The following is a 27478-nucleotide window of genomic DNA, read 5'->3' as shown; positions in this document are numbered from 1 at the left end:
GTATTTCATCCCTGATATCTTCAGAATTTCAAAGAGTGTAGCCCAGGGCAGCACTATCAAAAGCTTTCTCTAAATCTACAAATGCTATAAACACAGTATTCCCTTTCTTCGTCCCAATTTCTAAGTAGAGTCATGGAGTCAGTACTGTTTCTAGTGTCTCTGCATTTATCCATAATCCAAACTGCCCTTCTCCAATATCGGCTTCTGGATTTTTCCATTCCACTGTAAGCAATTTTTTTCAGTATCTTGCAGGTGTGACTTATTACACTGATAGTCCAGGAATATTCACACCTGTCAGCACTTGTTTCCTTTGTCATTGGAAATATTACAATTCTTCTTGAAGTCTGACGGCCATGTCAGGCAGATTTCGTTTGTTTTTTATCCTTTTTTGTACTTGTGGAAAGCATATGACTGTGTTGTCTATCTGTACTGTGTGTTGCAACAATATTATCATGAGTCTGTCCCATTCCATTCACATATTGTACAAGGAAAAATGCTTAGCTATGTATCCTTATAGGTACTCTAACCACCTTTATCTTTTCTCTGGATCCACACCCGTGATATATGTTGGTGACAGCATAATGGTTGCACAGTCATTTTCAAATTCACACAACAGGGTTTTTATGTTCCAAAAATTCCCATTTAAGTTCCCTGGGTATATCTGTTAGATTTTTAAATGAACTATCCCATCATTTGTTACATTTTCAAATGTGCTATTCCATCCTTTTACGATCCTTGCAACGTGCTGTGAATTCTTCAGTGCAAGTTTGACAGTGACTGCCATCACTGGATCATAATCTAGAATTGTCCACTCTAGCATTTTGTATGTCATTTCATTAAGAGATGCACTGCACTTTCCCAGAACCCTGCCAACAAAACCAGAAGCCCTCCATTCACCCTCCCTAGTACTGTTTTTAAGGACGTGTCTGATTTCATACCTGTTGTTGGCATTATACAATGTGACCTGTTCAAAATGTTCACCACTAAATTTGTAATTGGCTCTTTCTCTTGTGTATAGACATTATTTTGCGTTCATTCACATTTAAAGGAAGCTGCCATTCAGTGAGCCTAGGCAGAAATTATGTCCAAGTCTTCCTGAATTTCTGTACAGATTTCCAATTTCGTCAGAATTTGTGCAATTCTCAGCAATTGCTTCACGATTAGAATTCAGTGTTCGGGCTGCAGCTCTTGCACACTTATCCCAGAACTGTTCCCTGTGGCATGATGACCATACTTCTTATTTGCTTTACTAATCCATTGTTTTGTGAATCCTGACACCTTGGGAAAAGTCTTTTGGTCTGTACACAGCTGTCATGATACTTACAGGTATCAGTATTGTTGTGTTGAGCAGTATAGCAAGTAATTTTTAATATTAATGTTAGCTTACTTGAAAATTATTGTCCTAAAGTGTCTTAGTTTTTGCAAGGAGATAATTTTGTACAGTTTGTTGCAGATATTTCTGATGGATCACTCGAAGCCACGTCAGCAGCAGCAGAGCAATTGTGAGCAGGGGCAGCAGAATACACAGCCATGGTGAGTACACGTCATGTCGCTTTGAGCTCTCCTTCATCTCAAATATGCGACATTGCTGGTCGTGTTGAGATGCATTAAATAATGGCAAGTGTGTAGGGTTGTTCAGTAATTGCACAACAAGAGGGGAATCTCTGACAGGTTAATGATTGTTTCTTGTGCTGTGAACCACGCATGTCTCCTGAAGTATGATACTATTATAAAGTTTTTCCACACTAAGGAACACAAGCCCTAACATCTTTACAATTTGCAACAATACATGCTTCACAGGTGCATCATTCTGATGTAAGCTGCAAAAAATTATAATGCTTCTTTATATCTTTCCTTTATCCATGTGGAGACAGTTTTGTCATTGAGAAATAGCATGCATGGCAGTTTGCCTTGCACATGGGATTTTTAGCCCATTTCATGAATTGATTTTGGTGATTGAATAATTTGTGCATTCATTATCTCCCATGTAAAACATTCAGTACAAAATAAGATAAAACTTGTCAAGTCTGGTTAAAATAGAGCCTACATTTAAGTTTTATCTATTTACGTTTCCCATGTAGTTTATATGAGAGTGATCCCTTTCCTGGCTATTGTTATGTGACAAAAATGTAACATATATCACACATACATCAAGTAAAATCTTTATTTAGTGATGTTCATGAACAACAAGTTTGTGTTCCAATGTTTTAAGTTGTGATGTAATGTTAGTGAAAAGCTTAAAGTATCTTAAATTTTATTCAACATGACAATGGTGTCCAATTTAAAAAAATGTAATAGGATACGTATATCACTGTTGTTATGTTTTCATCTGTATCTGTACTTTTTCATCATAATATACAAGATGTTTAGTAGACATATAAATACATGAGTGAAAGTTCTTGAAAGCTGCAGTTTGTCATATTTATATTACACAATGTAGGTGTCCCTAAGGCTGTGCATTCTCATGAAAGTTGTGAACTCACTGCAAAGATCAATCTCAAAATCTGAGCGAGACAATGAAATTGACAAAACTGAAAGTAAGTCAAAATGTAAGATCTTTTTATCACTGGTTTTGGAAGATAGATAGCCTCTGGACTACCAGTAATACTTTCTTTTGTCATTCGAGCTAACACCTACCATACATCTAAAGTGTAAAAGTTAATGGGGCAAAACTGAATTTAATTTGATCTTTTCAAACCCTCAGTGATTTTTATCCAACGTACTGTATCAGTGTTTCAGTGCCTGTGTTTAGTTTCTGTTTGATCCCCCGCCCCCAGTTTTTCAGTCTACATAGTGATCTTTTCTGTACTGGTTGATAGTCCATTTTAATTTTGGGCGTTCTATTTTCCTTCATTCTTGTGATATGACCTCTCCTTATTTCTATACTGCTTGATGTGTTCATTTATGCTTTTCCTAGTTCTTGTGTGCTTATGGCATCCCTTATCATATCATACCTTCTTAGAAACCTCATTTCTGCAGTTTAATTCAATTGGATAGAAAAAAATCTTCTCAGCAAGCAGGGGCATAACACACACACACACACACACAAGAGAAAGTTCATAGTTAGGCAAGCATTCAGAGCCAGTGGCCTTCAGGCAGAAGGGTTGAAGGGGAAGAGGTCTAGGAAAAGGGTCTTTCCCTGACCCAGGGTTCTGGGTGACTTTCCCAAAATCTGCCCTTTTTCCTAGACCTCTCCAGTCCTTTTCCTTATTCACCCCTCTTCCTTCCTCTTCAACCCTTCTGTCTGAGGAAGGAGCCACTGGCTCCGAAGACTTGCCTAATAGCAACTTTCTCTTGTGTGTGTGTTCTGCTGCCGCTTGGTGAGTAGATGTTTTATCCATCCAATTAAATTATTTTGTCAAATACTGATTGTTCTCATTTCCATGGTTTGTATTGTTCATTCATTTCCAGTGTTACTTTCCAAGTCTCAGTGCTATAAAGTGAAAATGGTACTGACATTGTTTTGTGGAACTTTGTTAGGGTTTCTTGCCTTGGCTTTTTATTCAGTGTTCTATATGTGGGCTCATTAATGTAATTGAGCATAAGGAGATGATATTCACAAAGAAGACGAATTCATTCACACTCTATTTTCTGGTTTTTTATTTATTATAATTTTACTTGGACCTAGGCCTTGATCATTGTAGCCATGATATTTGGTTTTTGAGGTGAAGTTGTTAAGTCGAAGCTCTTGGCAGTTAATATTTAATTTACACTCCCTATTAAAAAGAGTGAAGTACCCAACATACATGGTCAGATGTCTGTTTAACTTCATACAAGCACGCACCATTGATGGGCATCTAAATGATTAGAGTTGCAATTCTGTGCCAGGTAGAACGGCAATCAGAATGCATTAATGTTCTTGCTTAGTATTGTTACCAGGCCTGCTAGGATTTGCCCATATAAGGGGTATGAACAGCAAGAGGGATCACTGTGGAGGACATGGAGGGGCTGTGTTCTTTTGTGAGGCACTGAGATGTGGTCATGTGTGTGTCAGTTGAGTTTGCACGAATGTGTGTCAGCAGTCTTTTTGTTGTGTGGACCTGCAACTCACCATCTCCACTATATGGTGAGTAGCGATGTACCCTCTTCTAAAAGAAAATATCACATGTGGTCATGTGGGTGTCAGTTGAGTTTGTGTGAATGTGTGTCAGCAGTCTTTTTGTTGTGTACACCTGTAGCTCATCATCTCCACTATATGGTGAGTAGCAATGTACCCTTTTCTAAAAGAAAATATCTCTTGGACGAGATCACTTATGAAGGAAATGTGATTCCTTCACACTTTAGGCTATAGTCAGAATGATTATTCCACCAGAAGTCAATGTTTGGGGCAACTGACATGATTGATATCAGCTTCAAGAGATTGTGACAACTCTTCTCATTATACTTCCAGGATATAATAGGTTATGAAAGAGGAATATCCATGGAGTGAGCATTCAGATGCATGAAAACAGAATATTTGTCACCAGCACAAATATTACCCCAAGAGTCAGATGGCTATGGTATGACGTAAGGTTTACCCAGAAGATTCTGAGTGTAGTTGCAATGCAAGTATAGGCATATTCCATTCAGTAGTGTTGTGGGTTTGGTACACACAATCCATAAACATTTTAACAATTTCCATTCAATACCTGGAATGAACTTTGCTTCAAGAAAGGAAGAGAGATTCGCTTGAGTGTGACAAATGTCACATCTCAGATATTATTTTTTTGTTCTTCTTTTTTTTTAAGAGGAAAGAATAGGTAGTGACTGCTATTTTCTAGGTTTGGTGCTATACTTAATCTCATTGCTGAGTCTCTCTTTTAATATCATGCTGGGATAGCATTGCAAAATGACTTATTAGAATGCCAATGTGAAAATATCACACATCCTCAAATTTGGAAAAACAGCAGATCAATGATTAATTTTTTGGATGATATTATTCTTTTCTGTGTGTTCTCTGTTGATATGTAATGAAACCAAAATATTAATAACACACATTATTCTGCCCATCAAAGGTACTACTAGTACTGTTTTCTGCCAGGAGTACTTTAAAATAAATATAATTTCTTGGAGAACTATGTAATCCACAGGAAATGACTGAGGCTGTTGTATGTTGACCTTATCTGAATGTGAATACAGTAGAGCGTCGATTATCCGAAGTAATTGGGGGACATGGGTGTTTGGAAAACTGGTTTGTTCGGATAATTGAACTGTACATGTTTATTTGCCAAAAAGAAGTACTGTACAGTAAATTTATTCATAAAAACAGGCATCTCTTTTAGTATTACAAAGTAACATACAAAGGCAACTTCAGTAGGAATATATAGTATGTGGCACAGTTTATTAAACAAAAATATATACATATTGCAGACACATTTTGCATGAACAATACACACAGTATACAAAATTAATGTTTAAAAAAATCCTTTATTTTTGTCTGTCTAAGCAAGTCTACACGCTTACGAGCAGCTAAGTCACATACTTTTTTCATTAGAGATATCTGAAACTGGTCACTTTCATCTTGGGCTTCAAACCATTGCAAGGCAGTATCTAAATGAGTGAAAGCCTCAGAAGCTGTTGGTATACTTTCATCTTCACTTTCTGGAGCACTGATTGATGAGATGCTGGTGGCGTCATCTTTATCAGTGACGACGTTTACAGTCTCGCTGTCCTGCATGATTTGGTGTCCTGACTTTGAAAGAATCAGCTGCTGAAGAATCAGCCGACATTTTTTCTCCCTGTATTGTAAGCTCACGAGTGCCATGTCTTGACTTGAAGCATTTTAACCAGCCCATACTCGCTTTACAGTTCAAAGGCCCTCCAAGTTTTTCGTTAAACTGCATTGCCTTCTCACACAGAATGGGACCTGAGATAGGTTCTCCTTCCAATCTCTTTTGTGTAAACCACTTGTAAACAGCATCATCTAGATCTGTTTTAAGGCTTGTTGATCCATCAGTAGAATCAGGCATAGCTATAAAATTTGCTATGCTCGTCTATTATTTTTTTATATCCGTAATTGTCAACTTCCCCATCTTGTACTCACTGGATAAAGTGGTTGCAGATTCACCTTCTTCTAACCTTTTAATAATCTCGTACTTGTCCCTCATAGAAAGGACAACACGTTTATGTTTAAGCATTTTGTATCATCAATTTCACTTCTTCACGCAGCAGCACACAAGTGGTCATGTGACTGTCTGCACCGTGAGAACCTCTTCTTGGGGGCGCGCAATCCTTCAAACTGTGCGGAGCGGCACGTCTCAACTCTAATCTGGCGCAGCTATTGCTATGAACAGCTTTGATACTGCCGCTACTTCTACTGCCAGTGCCAAGCCGACAGAAGTGTGCTGATTGTTGAAACACAGCAACTGGCGGCTTGGCCGGTCAGCAGCGCCTTGTGAAGGCCCCATTAGAAGCAATGTTCAGCCAGCGGAGGCCCAGTGCTGCGACTACTGTGGGAAACTTGGTTTGGGAGTGAGGGGGATGATGGACGGTAGGGTGGGAGAGTAACAGGTGCGAGCGAGTACACAGTTCGGTTAAGCGGTCGTTCGGTTGACCGACGTTCGGATAATCAACGCTCTACTGTACCTTCAAGAGACAGGCAGGCAGCGCACCCCCATACTATCACATTTATGTAGCTGCTGACTTAGGAATGTATAACCACGGAGTTACATACATTAGCCCTATTGTATCAAACTTGTCTCATTTCCCTTGTTTGTAACATGGTGAAGAACTCGTTTCTTTAACTATTTTCATTTTTAGGTGGGCATGTTTTATCAGCAAAAAAACAATGTTTTGATGACATTTCGTATCATTAGGTTTGATTTTGACAGCATGCGCAGCACATTGTGTTCATCCTGTATAAGGGGTGCCTCTCCTAAGACATGTCAGTCACATCCTCTCTTGTGTTTTGGCAGATATGTGTAATTCCAGTTTTGTAATGGGTAGATGCAGTCATCCCAAGCAGATACTATTTGCCATTGTGTTTTACATTACAAACAAAATGATTTTTAAAAGACTTAATGTGGCTCTTCAATAGAATGGTCCCAAACTAGCCTAGTGCAATGTTTATTTTATCATATGTGTTAATAGGGACAGTAAAACAGTACCCCGGCAATGAGGGAGTAGTACTGCTGCATGGTGTTAGCAGGGCAGAGCTGGATGTGATTCACTGCTTGTGTACTGGTTATTCTTCCTATTTTACTGTCACTGTTAATAAATACTGAAAAAAGTGAACATCACACTAAACTAATTGTTGACTTCTCCATCGAATGGTTGTGTGAAATTCTGCTTTAAACTTCATTTCAATTGTAACACAAACAGACTACTGTCTTCTGTGGACATTGAGTGTTGCAATCAAAGATGTGATGAGCAGTATTTTTTTGGGCTGAGTCCACAACGCAAGGCAAAAAAGAAATTGCAAATATCTGCCAAAACATCAGAGAAGATGTGCGTGATGACTCTTAAGGAGAGACATCTGGTATATCACTACTCTGTGGTTTGGGCTACGAACATTTATAATGTCTACCTTAATTTCAATGACATTTTCATGTCGTAATGAGAACACCTTAAGTAATGCCTTATAATGTCAACAGGAGAACATCTGATGCACTGGAGGGGCGGAAAGTAGCAATGCAGGAGTTGGAAGAATACGAGCAGGGGACAGCAGCACCTGTGTGCCCAGATACGACATCTGGTGGTGAGGGTCAGTTCAAACCAGTAGTGCCATTGCAGGCACCACCGGCGATGTCTGAAACCTCCACATTGCCACCATTACAAAACACAAAAGCACACCACGTTGTGCTCCAGCCACAGAAAGACCAGCAGAACGGCACATTGCAACTGTCTCCTGAAGAGTGGCCAACACCCCGAGAGTTGCAGACACGAGGCCGCCGCCGCCGTTCACGACAGGATCCCAACTCACCACAGCAGCAGCGGTCAGCTACGACATCTCCCAGAACAGTGCAGCACCACAACAAGGACTCATCTGTGCTCTGCACACAACAGGATTCACCTGCTAAGCCAGAGCACCACACGTGAGTACACCAGCTTCCAATAAAGCCTTGTGTACACACATCTCACTTTTTTCAGAAAATTTGCTATATATGTTTTTGAGCTATTAATTAACAAAGTAAGAAAAAGAAACTCAAACTTGCTGGACATATCTGCTGACATGGCTATCGTTACATGTTCAGTCAATTTTTCATTGAATATTACATAAAATAATTTGTAAAATATCATTTCCATTGACAAATAAAATGATTTCATGCACCAATTAAAAATATTTAGTACTGGCATGTAAATAAAAATAGACTCTGTCCACCTCGTTCTTATCTGAGAGTAAAATGTAACATTCTACCTAGAACAGTAGCCAGTCTCTACGTGCTGACTCCACTTTTGATACTGTTAGTTATCCTGCATACCATCACTAAGTGCTCAGACAAGAGAAATCTCTTCTATATTCACAATATATTTTGTGTGTAATTCTGGAGGTGTAAGGACATGATCAATCACCTGCAGCTGCAGCCTATCTTCATGATAAATGTCTACTATACACACAATATAACTTGATATTTTTTGCATGGGATGCTGGAAGCATAACGACAGTGATTTTTTTATTGGGGGGGGGGGGGGGGCAGTTGATAAGCCCTACCTTATTGAAGTTCACTGTACTCAACAATGCATTCACAATAGCTGCTACAATGGTGTGTTACTGTGGGAGCTGTATTCTTTCCCAGCTAAATTTGGCAAAGGGCAGGAAACAATGTGTATTTACTGGGGTCATCTGTCTTGCAACGATTCCTCCACTCCCAGTAATACCAAAATACTCAAAAATCCCTCTCTTTCTCAATGTTTTCTAGTTAAGTTCATGCTATGCCTTGGTTTTACACATGCCCATCATGTATATTCAACTGAGCAACACAGAAGCTTCACTACTCAACACAATGTGTAGACAGTTGGATAGAGTAACTCTGCAATGTCTCAACAAACAAAGGGAGGTGTTCCACTTTTGCAGATGTACATGCTGTTTGATGGCCCATGATCGAAAACAAACATAACATGACAGTTCATTGACTTTTTCTTTTTTCATACTGTCATTTATGAATGTGATAACTGTTACAGGAGGTTAATTGGAATCAAGCAGGATTCAATTTTTGTTCATGCCACCAGTGTACCAAAAATTCATTACATCGTAAACATCCATAGTTTGTTTTTTAACACACGATGCTGCATATATTCATAACTTTTTAGGTTAGAAACACTGTATACAGGGAGATTTCAAGATGGTGTTACCGCTGTCAGAGGTATCAGAACAATTTTCACCTACAGTTTTTGACTGGGTCTTTTCCATCATCCCTGAAAGTTTGTAACATCATCACAGAGTCACCCTGTATAATCTGTGAGAAAGTTTAACATCTATGATTTATGTTTGATTCTTATATTTCCACTGGCAACATTGTTATTGCAATTGCAGAAAACTCTTTTCCCAAATCTGTTACACAAAACTCACAAATATATGCTGTGTACTATGCTAAGCATGTGGGGAAAGAGGTTTTATTATATGCAATGTAATTTCAGGAGACTGATGCTACATTTTTGAATAAAAAGTAATGAAAACTGTTATATTTTTACAGGGAAGTGAGTACCACAAATCAAGAAAACATGAATGCTGCTGATTCAACTGTAAAAACCTTAGAAGTACCATCCGATGCTAGCAACCAGAGGGTAGAACAAAATGAGGAGGGATGCAAAGAGGAGGGTATGCCGACTCAAACGTGCAGCACTCCATCTACCCTCTGTGAAGAGCCTATTGACGCCTGCCCACAACCCAGCACTGGTCAACAGCAGATAGATTACATACCGTGAGTGACTATTGCAGGCATTTCCTTCTTATTACACTGAAAAATTATTTGGGTAGAGGATGCACATACTTTTTGCAAAATTAGTTACAAGTTGCAGAGTTTTGAAAATCTCTTTGAATTACTGCATATTCCTTTGAGTGTTCACACACTCATAGCACTCTTCCATTAGCTGTTATGCTTTTCACATAAGATTAGATATTGTGATTTTATATTCCAGCCCTGTCCAGATGAACATGTATGTAGACTGATCTTTTAGGACTTTTGGGGAGAAAGATCTGAGAAAAATTAGATAATGGATACTGTGATTATTATATTCAAAAAATACCAGATGAACTCTTACACAGAAAGGAAGAATTTATACTGAAAAGCAAGAAAATATGCATAATCCGACTCTGGGGTTTTTAATATTAATTGTGCTTCTGCACCAAGAGACTGACTTCCTGCTGGTTTTTATAACACTAGCAGGAGGGGGAGATACTTTGTACACATGCAAAGAATAACTGTCTTTAGGTTACCAAGGTAAATATGTACAAAGAAAATTTCAGTTTAATGAAATAAACTTACATTACATGAGCGAAATCACTGATTAATTACATAATAATACAATAAACTTTCAACTTATCAGTGTGCTGGCACGTACGAGTGTTACCCCATAGTAAAGACACATTCAAAGCATTAAACAGTGGAGTTGCATTAAATCACAGCCAACAGCTTATTTGATTGCTAATTGTCTCGTAGACAAATGCATCATTGTGGGTGTGTGCCACTAGCTCAGAATCTGGATCATTTTCTTGCCCATCGTACATTTTTTCTTGACTAGCTCACAGGTTATTTTACATTACTGCTGCTCACTTGCATGTATGACAACACAACTTATCAGTGTGTTAGCTGAAGCAGTAATGAAGGGACAGATATGGGCTTACAACTGTAAAGCAACAGTGGAACCATAGAAGACAATATAATTCGTGGTTGGGACACTTAATACATATCAATGGTTAAATTGGATATGACAGACATCCTATCTAAAATCAAGTGCTTTTCAATGAACATCTGTTCTTAGGCCTTTGACACTTTCCATTGTGATAAATTATGCATGGCATCGTGAATCTTGTCCTACATTAGGCAGCTAATACCACATTTTCCAACTTTATGATAGGTCCAACATGTGAATGAAGAGAATGGTAGAGTTATATGTAAGAGTACATGTGTGATCAATCAGTTGATCTGTGTGTATGGTACAGGTGTCTTATGATAGTGTGACTACCAGAGTGTGTGGCTCTGCACATGTGGGCATAGACAGAGTGTCTATTTAAAGAAGATCTAGAATCATGTTGCTTAACATTTTGTGGAACATAGCACCAGGAACTCGGTTGCCTTTTTCATCATAGGGATCAGCTAGTTCCTCCTTCCCAACAACAGAATCTCCATACTTAGGTGACATGCACTAGTTCATCATCATAGGCTGTGCTGTTTCCATCCACTGGGTTAAGTGCACTAGGTCCCTCCCATCCTTCAGTTTATTCAGTTCTTGAATATTTGCATTCATTTATACTGCTCATTCTTATTTGTTTCCTCTAGGGTTACATTTCTATTCATTTCTTTCTTGTTTGTTTCTTCATGTTAAGCTCTGTCTTCTTACTTATTGGCCCCATACAGTCTGGTCTGTTAGTTCATTGTTAATTCCTGCTCCCACCCCATGAGTAGCTTAGAATTTTTAATAATTCCAAAAGTTAAAACTCAAGTACAATTTTTGTTTAGTATGGTCCATTAGCCATCATTCAGCTATTATTGTTCTGGTGACTATCAAGTAAATACTGCTCTGTTATCACAAGGGTTGTTATATTGTGATAGACTAACATTTCTAGGACCAATTTGTTACGGTGCACTTTTGTATCTCATGACTGTAATATGTGTTTTTATCTCTTAACTATGAAGTATATGTTGCCCATCTTTTAGACCAACCATTTGGTCGATATGAAATCACAGAATTAAACTAGATGGAATGTCGTTTCTGTTAAGAAGTCGTCATCTTCCTTATTAACTTAAGTGGCTAGCATAGGGGGCAATGATTTTTGTGAATTACAAAAACATTTTATGTTTAGCAGAGGTGTGCAAGCATTTGCTAGATGTAATACTTTGTAAGTATATTTGGTATTCTGTTACGGATTATTCTTTGGCACATGATATAATATTTTCCCTTTATATCTATACATTTAGTACAGTATGTGTTGCAACATAAATTTGACTGCATACCTTCTATTCTTAAAAGAGTTCATATCAAGAGAAACATTAACTTACAAACAGGATTGAACTTTTTAAGGGCTCTATAATAATAATAACAATAACAACAATAATACACACACTCATTGCAGAGCAGCAAGATTACAATTGCAGAACGCATTATACATGACAACATCGATGAACAACTGTTATGCTGAGAGTGATTTGTCCCCATACTCACATGCTTAACTGTTCAGGCCAAAAAAAAAAAAATGAAATGAAATGAAATGAATTCGGAAGCATGTGCTCCTAAGGGAAAGAAATTTGTTAACTGGTGTCTGTTCTGCCTAGTGTATATATACATATTGTACTTTTATTTAGAAAAAATGTCAGCGGTTTCAAAACAGACATGTTATTTTCAACTGTGTGTTGTTAAGACTAATAGAGCTTGTTTGGTTGTTGCAATTTAGTTTTTGTTTACTTTTTTGTCAGATCTGTAATTCTGTGTAGCATATTTGCTTGATTGCTGAAAATTTAGATTTCTTTTCCTGTTTGGTAGTACCTATAATTCGTTTTAGCACTAAGAGTCTCACCAAAAATATATTTACAGTAGAATCCCTCTAATCTGTTACCTTCAGGACGGGGACCATGGTCGGAATGAAAAAAAGGTTGGATTATCCGAAAAATCTAATATTTATTGCAAAAAATATAAAAAGACATTTAGTACAAAAAATTAAACAACTAAAAGACGTCTACAGTAATACAAAAAGGATGTTTTTTACACAGTGTTAAACAATATATTAACTAAAAAACGTCTACACAAATTATAATATGTATTGGTTTTAAAAGGAAAAATGACAAATAAACTACAGTACTGTACTGTACTTAATAACATATAAACGATATATACTGTAAACTAAAAAATGTTTATGCACTGTATGTAAAAAAGAATTTTTTTACAAAGAAATAAACTACTGTATGTATAAACTACGAAATGATTATACTGTATGCATTGTTTTTACACTAAAAACGAAAACAAATTACTTGGAAAAAAAGTCAGTGATACATTTTTGTTTAGCAGATGTTATTCTAGATTTAGCTGCTGTGTCCCTCCATTTTTTAATCCACAAAACGTCCATTGGAGTTGAAGTTGGATTCTGCCCGATGTATCATTGTGTGAAATCCGGGTGGGGGGTTCGTCTTCACCATCCACGTCCTCATTCACAGTTTTCTGGCTAATAGCGGCAACAATCTGGTCGTCATTGACCTCTTCAAAAGTGTCACAGTCTTTGTCACATTTGTTGATCCACTCTTCAGCTTCATTGGCAGGGACGTTCGGCTCCAGAGTTTGTAGATCTTTAACAATTTCCAGTGCGTGTTTTGCTCATCTTCAGTATGCTCATTTTCAGTCATAACTTGTGGCCAAAGCTTACGCCACGATTTCCACAGTGTGCCGGGTTTCAGTTCATCCCATGCTGCAGCGATTTTGTAGATAGCATCTTTGATGTTCAGGGATTTCGTTGCCTCAAATAAGTTATGACCGCCTTCAGATTTTTCCAAGATTGATCTGATATACTTTCTGCGACATCGCCTTTTTAACCATTCAATAATGGCCTGAACCATTGGTTGGATGAGTGAGGTCACATTAGTAGGCAGAAAGAGAGCTTTTATGTCCCCTTTCTACAAATTTTCCTCAGACGGAAGTAATGGTGCGTTATCCAACAGCAGTAGAGCACGAACAAGCAGATTTTTTTGCTTCAAGTCTTTTTCGACCGATGGCACAAACTCATTGAAAAACCAGGATTTAAAAAGGTTGCAGTCCATCCAAGCAGATTTTTGACTGCGGTAATAAACCGGCAAGGAAGATAAGTTTATATTTTTGAATGCTCATGGCTTCTTAGATTTGCCAATGATGAACAAGGGGAGCTTGTGTGTACCATCTGTGTTGCTACAAGGAATAACTGTTATTCTATCTTTTATAAGTTTTGTTCCTACCACAGATTCATTTGAAGCTGCGAGCGTTTTTGTGGCAACATTTTGAAGTTCAGCCCTGTCTCCTTGATGTTATACACTTGGCAGAGTAACAGTTAAATTTTCTTCTACAATTTCTTGAAACTTAACAGAAAACCCCTTAGCAACTGCTGCAATAGCAGATAGTTTTTCACCGGAAATAGAAACAAATCGGACACCATGACGAGTTTTCCAATGATGAATCCAGCCTTCACTGGCAGCAAATTTACCTTTGGCTTCCAGTTTTTTCTGCAAAACTATCGCTTTTTCTTCAAGAATTGGCCCGGGTATTGGAGTTCCTTTCCTTCTTTCTTGAGAAAACCACATCCACAATGTGTTATCAAGCAGTTCAAGTTTGTCCGCCCCAGTAGCTGAGTGGTCAGCGTGACGGATTGCCGTCCTCTGGGCCCGGGTTCGATTCCCGGCTGGGTCGGAGATTTTCTCCGCTCAGGGACTGGGTGTTGTGTTGTGTTCATCATCATTTCATCCCCATCCGGCGTGCAGGTCGCCCAATGTGGCGCCGAATGTAATAAGACCTGCGATATGGCGGCCGGACCTGCCCCGCGAGGGGCCTCCCGGCCAATGACGCCAAACGCTCATTTCCATTTCCAGTTCAAGTTTGGGCTTTTTTAATGTTTTGCAATTCTTCAGAGTGTTTTCACCATCAATCGTAACTGTATAGGATTCGATGTCTTTCTGATTCTTCCTCCAATCCTTAATTGTCATAACACCTACATTCAGTTCCTTTGCAATTTTTTTTGAGCAATTCACCTTCGTTCAGTCTTTGTAGCACTGCTAATTTTCCATTTAGTGAAAGAGTTATGTGTTTACATTTGAATCCAGACATGTTGAAAAACAGACAACTATACACACAATGACTCTACAGTAATAAGTGCTGTAGAGAACACGGAATAAAGCAAACAATGACATTTTTCAATCCTAACAAAAGATAAAACTGCACAACAACCTACAGTATAACTGTATGCACAGCGATAGACACTGCAACAATGGCCCGACAGGCATCCAGTCAGTGAAAAGTCAGCACAGGCTCACAAGCCTGAGCATGGTTGGGCTAACCAGAGTGACGGACCATCCAAGATCGGATTAGAGGGGTTCTACTGTACTTTCAATAGGTATTCCCCATGCTGATACAGTTTTACGGTTATTTGATGAGAATAGCATTATTTTTCTATTTCTTCTTCCTACTAACTTAATCTCTTCTCTGAGCTCTGAATGCAGATGATTTTCAGGCCTAACGTAAGTCGAAATATAATCTTTACATGTAGATCTTGATTTAACACCATACAACTCTTATCAGATTTAAGCTTGTAGCAAAATGGAATTAGATTCCATGTTTTCACTACAAATATGGAAATCATGTCAAGATCACTTCCTTCACACATGGCTAACTGTGTGATAAAATAGAAGGGATTGAAGATAGAAACAAAGAAATGAAAGAAAAGATAGGTGTTTGATATACAGACAAAAATGACACCTTTGGAGGTTGAATATGACCTCAGTTCAATAAGAATGGAGCAGCACGTTTTCTACAGTCTCTTTCAGTGAGTCATTTCAGTGTTTGCTAGGTGTGCTTTGAGATAATCACAGAAAGTCTAAGTCAGGATGTGAATCTTGTTCTTGCTACAACTGATTCTTTTGCCATAGCCGCTGCACACTTCTGAATCTCCCTGAAGAAGGAAATAATATGTTTTATTTATATGTAGCACTTTCAGTGGAGGGAAAAAATGAAATTAATTTGTGCTAATTTTTCACACCAAATCTCATCATGGAATTCACACCTGTATGAAATGTAGTAGTTCAGTTTATTCTCACATCAATGTAATCAATTTTGTGCAACACTTGTACACAGTAAACAATGGTATATAGTTATTTCATCAGAGTGATAGTTATTTCATCAGAGTGATAGTTATTTCATCAGAGCATGTGCACATTTGAGTCAGCAATGGAGCAGAAAGATGAGACAAAGCCACTTTTCTCTGTTACAGGTCTTCCGGAGCCTCAACACCGGTACCAATAGCGAGCGATTCCAAGCCTGGACCAGACAGTTCCTCACAATTTCCAACAACTACAAATTCACCCAGTAATGCTCTCCCAGATAAGAACAACCTTCCAGATATGGATTTGTTATGTGGACTTACTGTCCATCCAAATAAATCAGTTTCAAATCCAGAACATTGGAGTACTGATGTGAACCCATCAACGTTTCAATTATCTGAAGTACCGTATGAAAGTATCCAAAATTATCCTTATCCAAATAATTTACCACCCACGACCCAAAAAACTGCATCCACACATGGAGAATGTGTTTTGCCAAATGTTGCAATGTATGGAATCTTTCTGAGACCCAGTGAAGTTTCACCCTATTACAATTATCCCAATGTACATAACAACCCTGCAAGGTATGCCACATCACCACCATTTTACTGCCCTCCATCATCGCAGAGTACACCGATGAACTACTATCCAGCACCACCCTACCAACCGCGGCCAACACAGCAGCAGGGGGGAAAAATTGTGGAGCCTCAGTTAGCAGTGAATCAGCAACACCTGTCTGGATTACAGCAGCAAACGATGGTGCAAGGCCGACAAGGGGTGTATCCGCATCAGACGCCAGATGGTGACCAAATACCAGTGCTGCAACAACATTCACCAGTGGCTCAGCAGCAACATACGCTCGTGCCACTTCAGTGGACACCGAGCTACCAGACGCCACCTGTGTCCCAGGAAAGATATGTGATGCAGTACCAGCCACCGAGCACACAGTATGAGCCACAGCAATTAATAGCATCCCAGCAGTACCCACCCCCAACCATGCAGCAGTACCCACCCCCAACCATACAGCAGTACCCACCCCCAACCATGCAGCAGTACCCACCCCCAACCATGCAGCAGTACCCACCCCCAAACATGCAGCAGTCCCCACCCCCAACCATGCAGCAGTCCCCACCCCCAACCATGCAGCAGTCCCCACCCCCAACCATGCAGCAGTACCCACCCCCAACCATGCAGCAGTACCCACCCCCAACCATGCAGCAGTACCCACCCCCAACCATGCAGCAGTACCCACCCCCAACCATGCAGCAGTACCCACCCCCAACCATGCAGCAGTACCCACCCCCAACCATGCAGCAGTACCCAACCCCAACCATGCAGCAGCAACCACAGTTGCAACAGCATTTTCCACCTACAAAGAATGAGCAACTGGCATCTCAGCATTACCCACCTGCCACCATCTACCAGCAGCTACCGTTGCAGCAGCAGCAGCAGCAGAAATTTCCATGTACAGAAAACGAGCAAGTGCCCTCTCAACAGTTACTGCCATACCACCAGTACCAAACAGTGTCTCAGCAGCAGATGCTGCAAATGAAGTCTCAGGTACCAGTTACCTATCCAGTGCCAGAAACATCACAACAGCAGAGTGTGATCCAGTTACAACAGGGAGTGGAGCAGCATACGCCACCGGTCTCACGTTTACCGGTTCCTGAGGATTTGACAGAGGAAAATCATCAGAAAAATGCTGTGGACCAAGAACAAATGCTACACCCACCACAAAATCAGAAATCAATGACGGACGAGCAGTGTCTACTATCAACACACAAAGCATCGCCTGAAGCTGAAGAGTCGCCTGAAGCTGAAGAGAGGCAAGCAGAAGTTCGGGAGACTCACGGACTAGAGAGACCACCTCGCCCGCTGAGGCCTTGGGTGTCAGACGTGGAAGCTGCTATGATTCGTGGACAGGCACCGGTCGGGTCACCAGCCCCCGTGGTGTCAGCTACAGCACCTGCCTTACCAATTCAACCCGACTTCCGGAGACCGCCACCACCCATCAAATTTCTGGCCACTGCACAAGGAGTCAATCAACCCACGAGACCGGCCCCGGCTCAACAGTATCGTGCGAATGGTGCCCATTGGCCAGAACAGTACCAGGTCCCGCCGAGGATGCTTAATAATCCTCACAGGAAACAAAATTGGACAAATGTAAGTTTCTTATTGAAGCAAATAGAAAACTGTTTTTAGTAGGGATAAAAGAAATCATCTTATATGCTGCATGATGATCAGCTAAAAACCAAGGCACTTCTGCATATTTGACAAATTGAGCTTGATTCTGTGTTATTAAAATGATTATAATTACAGTTTGTGATTACATGACTCACATAGTACGTAGTATGTACCAGACACTGCTCACACATAATTGACTATACCATTATTGGTCACTGTTGCAGCGCATAATGTTTCTTGGCCGACGGCTGTGTCAGAGTATCGTAGGAGTGAACTTATTGTACTATGTTAGTATGAGCCTTGGGGATATGTTCACTCCTGCCATAATCTGGCCATCGGCCAAGAAACATTTTGGGCTGCTGGTAATACTTACAGGCTACTGATAATGACTGTAAGTCCAAACCAGTACAGCCAATAAATAAATTGGGTGGGCATTGACTGATAAAAGTATGTAGTATCTATTAAATTATTACGCATAGAATTCTAGTGTTCCTTGATCTACAAGCTAGATGTGGCCTACATATCAACATGAGTTGTATAAGAATATTCTTTTGACATACTCAAGAATGGGAGGAAAAGTATGAAAACATTTATCAACTGTAGCAGCTTCAGAAGTAAATCAACAGTAGCATTTCATGCATTTAAGTTAGGAATTGTATCAACACTGCAGCAGACTGTGCACTGGCACTGGCTCTGGCATTTAGTTTTAATCTGCCAGGAAGTTTCAAGAATTATATCATTAGTAGTTAAGCAGATTTTTCATGGCAATTTTGTTTAGTACTTGGAGATTTGCTAGGGTTTCTGAAATTTTTTCCTCTATCCTCCTCTGGTAGTTTTTTCAGCTGTTGCCCAAACTAATCACTGTCAACTTTATCAGCTTCCATTATTCAACTTCTTATTTGCCACATGTTCAAAGCACATTCCTGCATAATGTTCAGTAAATCTTTCCTTGGTTTAGTGTCCTATCAAGGGATTAGATAAAGATTTGAGTGACATTGACGTGCCATCCTCACATTACTTTGGAGAAATTTAAAACTGTGCGTGCCTGACCCGAGTCATACGTCACTGCTTGTTTCATTTTAAAAAAAGGAACTACAAAAATGGTAGCTGCAACAGCGACTTTAACAATATAATTGTATAATTTGACTGATACAATGCACTTTCATAGTGTCATATTCATCCCTGCCTAAGGAGATCTGTTTTATTCATTTTCTTCATTAATTTTTTTCAGCCACCACCAGTGGGAATCCCATCTCGCCGAGGTCGAGGAGGTTCTCTTATTAACAGTGTTGGTCGGCCAATACGGGGGCGTGGAGCCAGACTTCCAGGTTTAAATGGTAGTGACTCTGAGCAGAGGTGAGTTATCTAGCACTGTAAGCGATGCAGCAGCTAATGCAGACATAATTTATATACCTTATGTAGACGATCCCATAATGGTATTAATACCAATGTAAAAAAAGTTTTTACTTATAAGATATATCTTATTTTGGGGCCTGTTAAAAAGGCTCCAGCTGTCTTAGATTGTTCACTGGCAAATTAACACAATAGAAATTTGATTTTTGAGTTACAATGAAAGTTTTGTACATGTGGACATATATGAGACATTATGTGTAGAAAGGAGAGTAGAATCATTTGTTAGGAGCAAATAAGCACATGAACATGGAAAATTAATTATATGCAGTCTTGTCATAATGATAATCTTCTCCTAGCCCCTGAGTATAATTTACATATGAAATAGTTAATAATGAAACAGAAAACTATAGCTGGCTCTCTGCATAAAAAAATGTTTCTCTGTGCCATGTGTAGCCAGTTTTTTGCTGTGATGAACTTCCAGTGAAAATTTAGCCAACCCACTGAGTGATTAATATTACAAACTATATTTTATATCAATGTAAATTTGTTTTATTGTATCTGATATCCATTATTCTGATGCAATGCCTAATAGTCCATGTGTAATTGTTCCAGGGTCTCTGGGGTGCAGAACCAGTGCTCTAACATGAATGGTCACGGGCAAATGCCTGATCCTCTTCCTCACAGCGTCAGGTGAGTTTCCTGAATAATTATGTAGCATTAACAATGTGTACAGCAACCTTTTTTGCCTTCATAATGAATTTAATTCGTACCAGCTCAGATATTAAGATTTCTGTGGTTGAATTTATAGTAGTGTAAAGTGTCTGTACCATGAATTCTCTCCTCTCATTTCACTCTTGTCACATTTGATTAGCAGGTATTTGTGTGGCTTAAAAAGATCAAATTCTGTTGGCTGTTTCCCTCATTATGTCAGTTTCGTAGTTGTTACAATTGCCATCAAGACTTCAAAAAATCAGAATCAATAGCTGCTTCCTGTCGTTTTTCTTATCTTCCACATTCGACATCTACATTTAAAACATCTTCATTTTATGCATAAAGTTTTTTACTGCTCAACTCCAGCATAATAAATTTCTCTGACCGAGCCTTTTCCTCTCTTAAGTTCATTGAAGAATAGGTTTTTAGTAAAATCATCATCAATACTACCATATATTTTCCCTGTAAGCTTGTTTTTCTCCTTTTCTCTTAGTGGTCTCTTCCAATTACTTAATGCAGTGGAATGAAAACAAATAGATGCAGAAAACAACCTCTTACTGTGTAGAGAAAGTACTGAGCAGTACACACACACACACACACACACACACACACACACACACACAGACACACACACACACACACACAAACACATAGACAATTTCAGTGTTTCTTACTAGGCCCGTTTCAGCCACATCACCAATAAAAAGATATGTGTGTGTGTGTGTGTGTGTGTGTTTTTTGTTTGTTCATTCACTTGCAAAAGAGCTTTTGGGTTTGTATTCCAATGAAGAATTCATGTCTGAAAGTGAAACACCATTCTTCCAACACCTAATTCATGTATGGGTATGCTGTGTGTTTTGCTTCCATTATTATTTTGTGAGTGTTCTTATTCCCAGATGGATGCAACCCTGTGTTAACTGAAAACTATTTCAGCCCCACTCAGTTTATTTTATTCCTTTATGGAATATACCTTTTATTTCAGGAAATAATTCCTCAGTAGCAGAGCTCAAAAAACTGATTGAAAATGTTCTAATTTGCCCAATTTGTATGTGTTGTCAAGTATTCATCATGCTTCAGTTTGTAGGTGGTAATTGTTTGCTTCTAAATCTGTTAAGGCAATGATGATCTCTTTTACACATCTGTTCTACTTCGTTATCATTTTAGCAATATTACTTTCACCCAGGTTGCAAGAACTGTTTATAAATGTAAACATTTCTCAAGTAGTCACCTGTTAAAATTTGTTATCATTACAGTAGCTTCGATAGTGACTCATCCTTGCTTTCTTGTAAATTGGAAGTGATAGGATTCTAGGGGCAGTGTATTGCATGCCCTCATATATTTCAGAAATATGACACAATAATATTCCAATATATTGAAACAAATTTAAAACAGCATAGTCCATTCAGATTTCTGTAAGTAATGTTTAAAGACATTCCCATCTTCAAAGTTGTATAGTGACATTATTCATTATCTGTTATCTCATGTAATATTGCTTATTTTTAATAATATTGTTTTTTTTTAATGTCATTACATAGCACATGTATGTTGCCTGGAAGTTAACTTTTTCTGTCTTAAGTGAAAAGAGAATTTTAATTAAATGTCTTCATGTTAGTTTTCTAATTTGCTTTATGTACTCTTTTTTCATTGACGAATAATGTGTCACATTGCTGTTTGTTCACATTATAAAAGAAAGTGCCACTGTATATGATACTGAATCCTGCCCTGTATACAGTTCAAAAATTGCCTCAATATATATGCCTGTGGCTGAAAAACAAAAGTTTTGTTTTATCTCAATGCAGACCAGTTATTTTGTATTACAATATATCTATCCTATCATTACATTACTACAGAAATGTTTGGTGGCTTACACAGTTTCATAGAATTGCTGTCATTTGCGGCATCGAAAGTCAGTGGCAGAACATAGTAGTTGTTAACATAACAGTTAGAAGAGCTGTTATCAATGCAAAAATAGCGACTCAACTGCAACTGCACAAACCTTGATCCGGCAATGAGAAAGACAGTGATCAGCATGTTGATGAAGCGTACACTTGTTGTTAAACCACAACTCCCATTGAAACACCTCTAGAGCAGTACACTTTGTTCCTGGTTTTTTGACTATCATTCATATGCAGATGGTCTTTTGTCATGATACAGCTACATACAATATCTGGAATCCCATTTTGCTGATTTATTCAGTGTGACATAATGCAGAGATAGCTTGTTTGATAAGGGCAATATTACATACATAGGCACAGTTTTACTTGCAGTGTAGATTTTGGCAGCAAGTGTCACATGATTGTAACTTATTCTCTCCTTTTTCAGCATTATATCAGGGCAGAAAGGGTTAAAGTCCCAGATTTAATTGATTACATATTTGGTACACACGTGTTTCATTTACTATGTACCAGTATTTCTCATATCTGTCTGTAGTTATTATCATATATTATCTTTAAAATTATATAAATTGATCATATTTTTCATGGTTATTTCTTTTCTCAGGAGTGACGCAGCTGTGACTACATCAAATGAGAGTACCCATTTTGAACAACAACGGAAAAACGATTCACCAAAGGAGCCATGCAGCAGTTCCTCAGAACTCCACTGCCAGGAAGAAAATACCAACACAGAAATTCTGGGGCAGGACCAACATGACTCTGCTGTCAATGTTAACACACAAAAATGCATTCAGCTTGCTCAAGGTCGTAGACAACGCAGAGGCACATATCGTGGCAGAAATGCATTCCATGTAGGACGAGTTATAACACCTACACATACAACTGACAACATAAAAAGTGACGAAGCAAGAACGCTGAGCAGCTCTGACAGCTGACAGCTTATTGCATTATCATAAAGTGGTGTATGACAGTTTTAAATAAGGATAGTGTCTTCATCATTGCTTGCATATTATCTTTCTATTATCTATAAGTTTTGTATTATAAGTAATAATTTTTTTTCCCCAATGGGAAAGAAATGTCCGACATAAGAGTGAAATGGCATATTGTAATGTGCTGTGTTGTTAAGTGCACAGAGCTTATCACAGTCTGTGACTACTTCTATGTGAAGGGAGAAAATGTTCATCACCATTCTGTTTTGTCTTTGTATGTCAATTCTTTATGCTACATAAAATTTAGTTTAGGTGAAAAATAATATGTACTTAAAATGATGTTTTGGCCATGTAGTTGTTTTATTTGAATGCATGTAGTTACTCAGGAGGTATAACTGATTATACTACAATAAGCAGCTTTATACCTTCTGTTCCATTTTTTATTGTATGTGTATACTCTTTTTTATGTATCTAGTCTGTTTTTATTAACCTTTTTATTATGATACTAGTATATTTTTATCTTTTTAATATTTACGTAGTCACAGGTAAAATGATTTTATAACATTTATATTCCAAACCTGTCACTTAACTTCACTCATGTATTTTATATGTGTAGAAGTGCAATAAAAAATTTATTTTACTACTTATATGTCTTTTTATTTCATCAAGTCTGGAACACATATCTATTCCATTACAGTATTCACATTAGATTCTTGGGTATTGTTTCTTCCAGAAGTTACCTACAAGTTCTAAAGTGAAGCTTATGAAAATACTGTTTGTAAACAACTATTAAACAATAAAGCAACGCTAATGAATGTGATAATATACTACTTACACACCAAGACTTGTGATATAACTTTATTATGAAATCTGAAATTATACAGGACAACTGTAGCATGAAAATTGTAATGCTTTCAGAACAAGATGCAGTTTATCAAATTTCCTATAACTTCCTATTGTGTGTATCTCAGGTTCTGAAAATCTCTTTTTCCAACTGACAGAAGTGTCTCAGTTGGTTTCACTCAATTCGCAAAGCTTTAATCCCTGTTCACACATCACTGAGATATTTGTGCCAGTATTAATTGTGAAACAAGAGCTGAGAAAGTCAGTGGGTATATATAATAAGTCAGGATGGATTAAAAAGACATAAACAAATTTCACATGCTATGATGCAGAAAATTTATAAGGTAAAAACTAGAGAATGTACAGTATATGTAGGTTAATACCATACATTTCTTTGCATGAAAACACGAACACTGGTAATCTTCTCAAAGAAAACTAAATTATAGTAGGAGCTCACTGCCTGAAAATAAAATGTTGTTAACATCAATGAATGTCATTAATTGCAATAGTCACTGAACTTTCACATTCTGCGAGACTCCTTTCTTGACTATCAAAAATGTTTTTAATTTTATTACACAGCTACACATCTTCTCTTACAGTTCAGACTCTTCAGTACTAAGTGTTGAGCTCCTTACTGGAAATTAAGCACATATTTTTTCTGTTAACTACAAGCTCTGCAAATGTGATATTTTGTTCAGTGCTCCTGACAGGGTAAGCAAATGACAAAGTCACTGGTTAATAAGAGATCACCAAATGTAATGACTTAAAAATACAGTTCCAGTTGTTAATTGAAAAGTTGTGCTAGAAACATATTTACTGCTGATAATGAGAGAAACCATTGGTGCTGAGTTTGGATGCATTGTAATTTTGTTAATATCTTACTGTCTGTGTGCATTTTGTAAAAACTGTTCATGCATTTAATTTTGAGGCCTAAAATGTTAATGGAGAATATTTTATAAAAACGATCACAGTAAGTGGAAGAGTGCTTCCCAACCTTCTCTCCCCCCCCCCCCCCCTCCCCCGACACACACACACACACACACACACACACACACACACACACACACACGAAAAGAGACCTATGAGAGAATGCAAATGTTATTAGATAAAATGGACAGTTGCACAGCAGGAAAAGATGTAAGACTACAAGAACAATTAATTCATCAGTGGGCCCTTTCTCAGATGCAACAGATAACAGAGAAACAGAAATGTCTTGCATACACTAAGACATATATTTACTGATTTTAAAATAATCTACAAAACAAAAGTAGCTCTCAGTAACTTTCAGTCATAAAGCAAATTGGACAGCTGTGTAGCTCTGTCTGATCAGCAATTTTCTTTTTTTTCTTGCTTAAAGCTGTTATTGAACATCATCAACCTCGTAAATACAAAGTTGTTATCACAAAAATTGACTGTAATGAAACTACAAAAAATCTGGGGATGTGAGGTTATTAAAAATTGAAATATATGTTAAACATGACAACAAACGGAAAATGAAATGGCTATGCTTACATTTCATCTCACCAGGGGAAACAGAATATGGTGGGTACTGTGGAATAGAATACCCAGGGTTGACCAAAATTAATGATTGTTCACTTGTAGTTACCTGTTTTTTATTTTTTATTAAATCAGAGAATACACGAAGGAAACCACATCTAAATTTATCATGTTCTTCAGAATCAGATTTGTGTATGGAGTCAAATATTCTGTAAAGAGAGCAAATCTGCAGAGCTGCATGGATAAGACAATGATGAGCAGGGGGAGGGGGGGGGGGGGGGGGGGGAGATCAGTAAACTTAAGAATTTATATCACATGGAGCAGCTAGTAAAATAATTAAAGAACAGACTTCACTAAAAAAATGATGGCAGCATTTCAAGAAAACAGATGGTCGAGGGAAGGAGAGTACCTGCATGTAATCATACCCTATTTTATGGTAAGGTAAACACCACAAGCATGGATTTGATACGTTATTTTATGATGAGAATAACACCACAAACATGAATTTGATACAGGTTTCATAATTAAAACAAACAAACAAAGACAGAATAACACACACAGTAAACAAATCCAAGAAGTCAATGAAAGGATAAAGTAACTCAAAATTACGAGAAAAATCTTGAGAACATATACTATAAACAGACATGCACCAACTAAAGACAAAAATGATGTGGAATCATAAAAGAAGACTTCAACAGTAAACGTTACTCACTTCCAGAAAATTGTGTTAATATTACAGTGGAAGGAAATCAATGCAAAAAATGGAAAAGAACAGTACTTCAAACTTACTAGTAACAAGTATATTTTACATGTTGCAAGAAGTAATTGTGGCATTAAAGGTGCCTATCAGTTTTGCATAAAATGTTATAAGTACATGTTTCTCACAAAATGTATACACAAAAAAGACGTGGATAAATTCAGATGGGAATGTGATTAATCAAACAGAGCATGTAGTATTTGGAAAATGGGGTCTAGCGAAGCAGGGGATACAACCTGTCGGCTTTGACCAATGAGTCAGAATTGGCCAGAAAGCATTTACCACACAGATGAAAGAGCTGACATGACTGTCCAGAAACAAAGAAATACGAGAGATGAAAAAGTTGACATATATCAAGGCAAGTATTTTCACATTAAGGATATCGTGTGTTTGCATCATATTATTTCTGTGGCAAATGAAGGGGAAAAATGGATGGAAATATTGGTAGCACAGAATACCTCACATGACATATATATGGGTTGTATCTCGAACCTTATTCGAATTGTATTGGTTAACTGCATTACGGGATACAAGCTTAGCATACATCGGTTTCTTCGTTTTCGTTAGCATTAATATCCTGTTGTTCAGTTGAACTATTTAGGTCAACTAAAGTACGGGATACAAATTTTACATGTGTTGTTTCTTTCGCCTCCACTACCACTAATAGTCAGTTCTTACGTAGATAGTAGTACTACCGATGGCAGAAGGAGCTACGTACATAATATTTGTATCCCATACATCCGTTGAACTGTATATATTTACACTGCTAACCAAAATGAGGAAATGAACCTACGTTACATTTGCAACCTCTACCTCAGTTGAACTACGCGAACAGGCAATATGACGACACATATACAATTTGTATCCCATACTTCATGACTAGGTACAGTCTCCCCCCCCCCCCCCTCCCCCCCGCCCCACACCTTCGATGCTAATATAGTATCCTGTTCTTTAGTTGAGCTATGTAGCTATACACAACATTTCTATCCTGCTCTCCAGTTGAAATACATAAGTAACTCTCATCAATGTTACATATGGCGTTCTTTTCAAGTACGTAGTCTCAGTGTAAAGGTCAACTGAAGAAGGGATACAAATTTTTGTTGTGTCAGGCGTTTCACCTTTAATACTGCTAGTACAGATTCAAAACAATCGTACTGATACTAGTGCTGGGAAACGAAAGAAGAATGACAGATGCAAAATTTCTATTATGTACTGGAGTACATGAAAACATACATAATGGTGTAATACAACAATTAAATACGTCAAAACAGTCAAATGCAGTAAAAGAATAAAATGGAAAACTGAACTTACCACACAGGAACTTCTTAAAAGACCCGAAGCTCACCTAGAAAGACGTCAACAAAAAATACATACCCACACAAACACAACAAACAAAACATTATG

The 27478-nt window shown here is 38.0% G+C and overlaps 1 protein-coding gene across 1 annotated transcript; it reads left to right on the top strand.

Moving 5' to 3' along the window:
- The first annotated feature begins 1462 nt into the window (after positions 1-1462).
- On the top strand, positions 1463-22983 carry LOC126455907 (proline-rich protein 36-like). Its single transcript, XM_050091665.1, has 7 exons — positions 1463-1533; positions 7572-8012; positions 9612-9839; positions 16076-18068; positions 19321-19445; positions 20055-20132; positions 22653-22983. The coding sequence occupies exons 1-7, from the start codon at positions 1463-1465 to the stop codon at positions 22981-22983; spliced, it is 3267 nt and encodes a 1088-aa protein (XP_049947622.1).
- Positions 22984-27478: the final 4495 nt, after the last annotated feature.

The sequence above is a fragment of the Schistocerca serialis genome, chromosome 2 (genome assembly GCF_023864345.2).
Source record: "Schistocerca serialis cubense isolate TAMUIC-IGC-003099 chromosome 2, iqSchSeri2.2, whole genome shotgun sequence".
In the NCBI taxonomy this organism is placed as follows: domain Eukaryota; kingdom Metazoa; phylum Arthropoda; class Insecta; order Orthoptera; family Acrididae; genus Schistocerca; species Schistocerca serialis.
The sequence above is the reverse complement of the archived record's forward strand: the minus strand, read 5'-3'. Positions and strand labels throughout refer to the sequence as shown.

Bases quoted from the DNA above. Each gene is read 5' to 3' on its own strand.
- LOC126455907 (XM_050091665.1), top strand. From the start codon at position 1,463: ATGGATCACTCGAAGCCACGTCAGCAGCAGCAGAGCAATTGTGAGCAG. The intron at 8,013-9,611 runs GTGAGTACACCA...ATATTTTTACAG, and splicing joins GCTAAGCCAGAGCACCACAC to GGAAGTGAGTACCACAAATC. The intron at 19,446-20,054 runs GTGAGTTATCTA...TAATTGTTCCAG, and splicing joins GGTAGTGACTCTGAGCAGAG to GGTCTCTGGGGTGCAGAACC.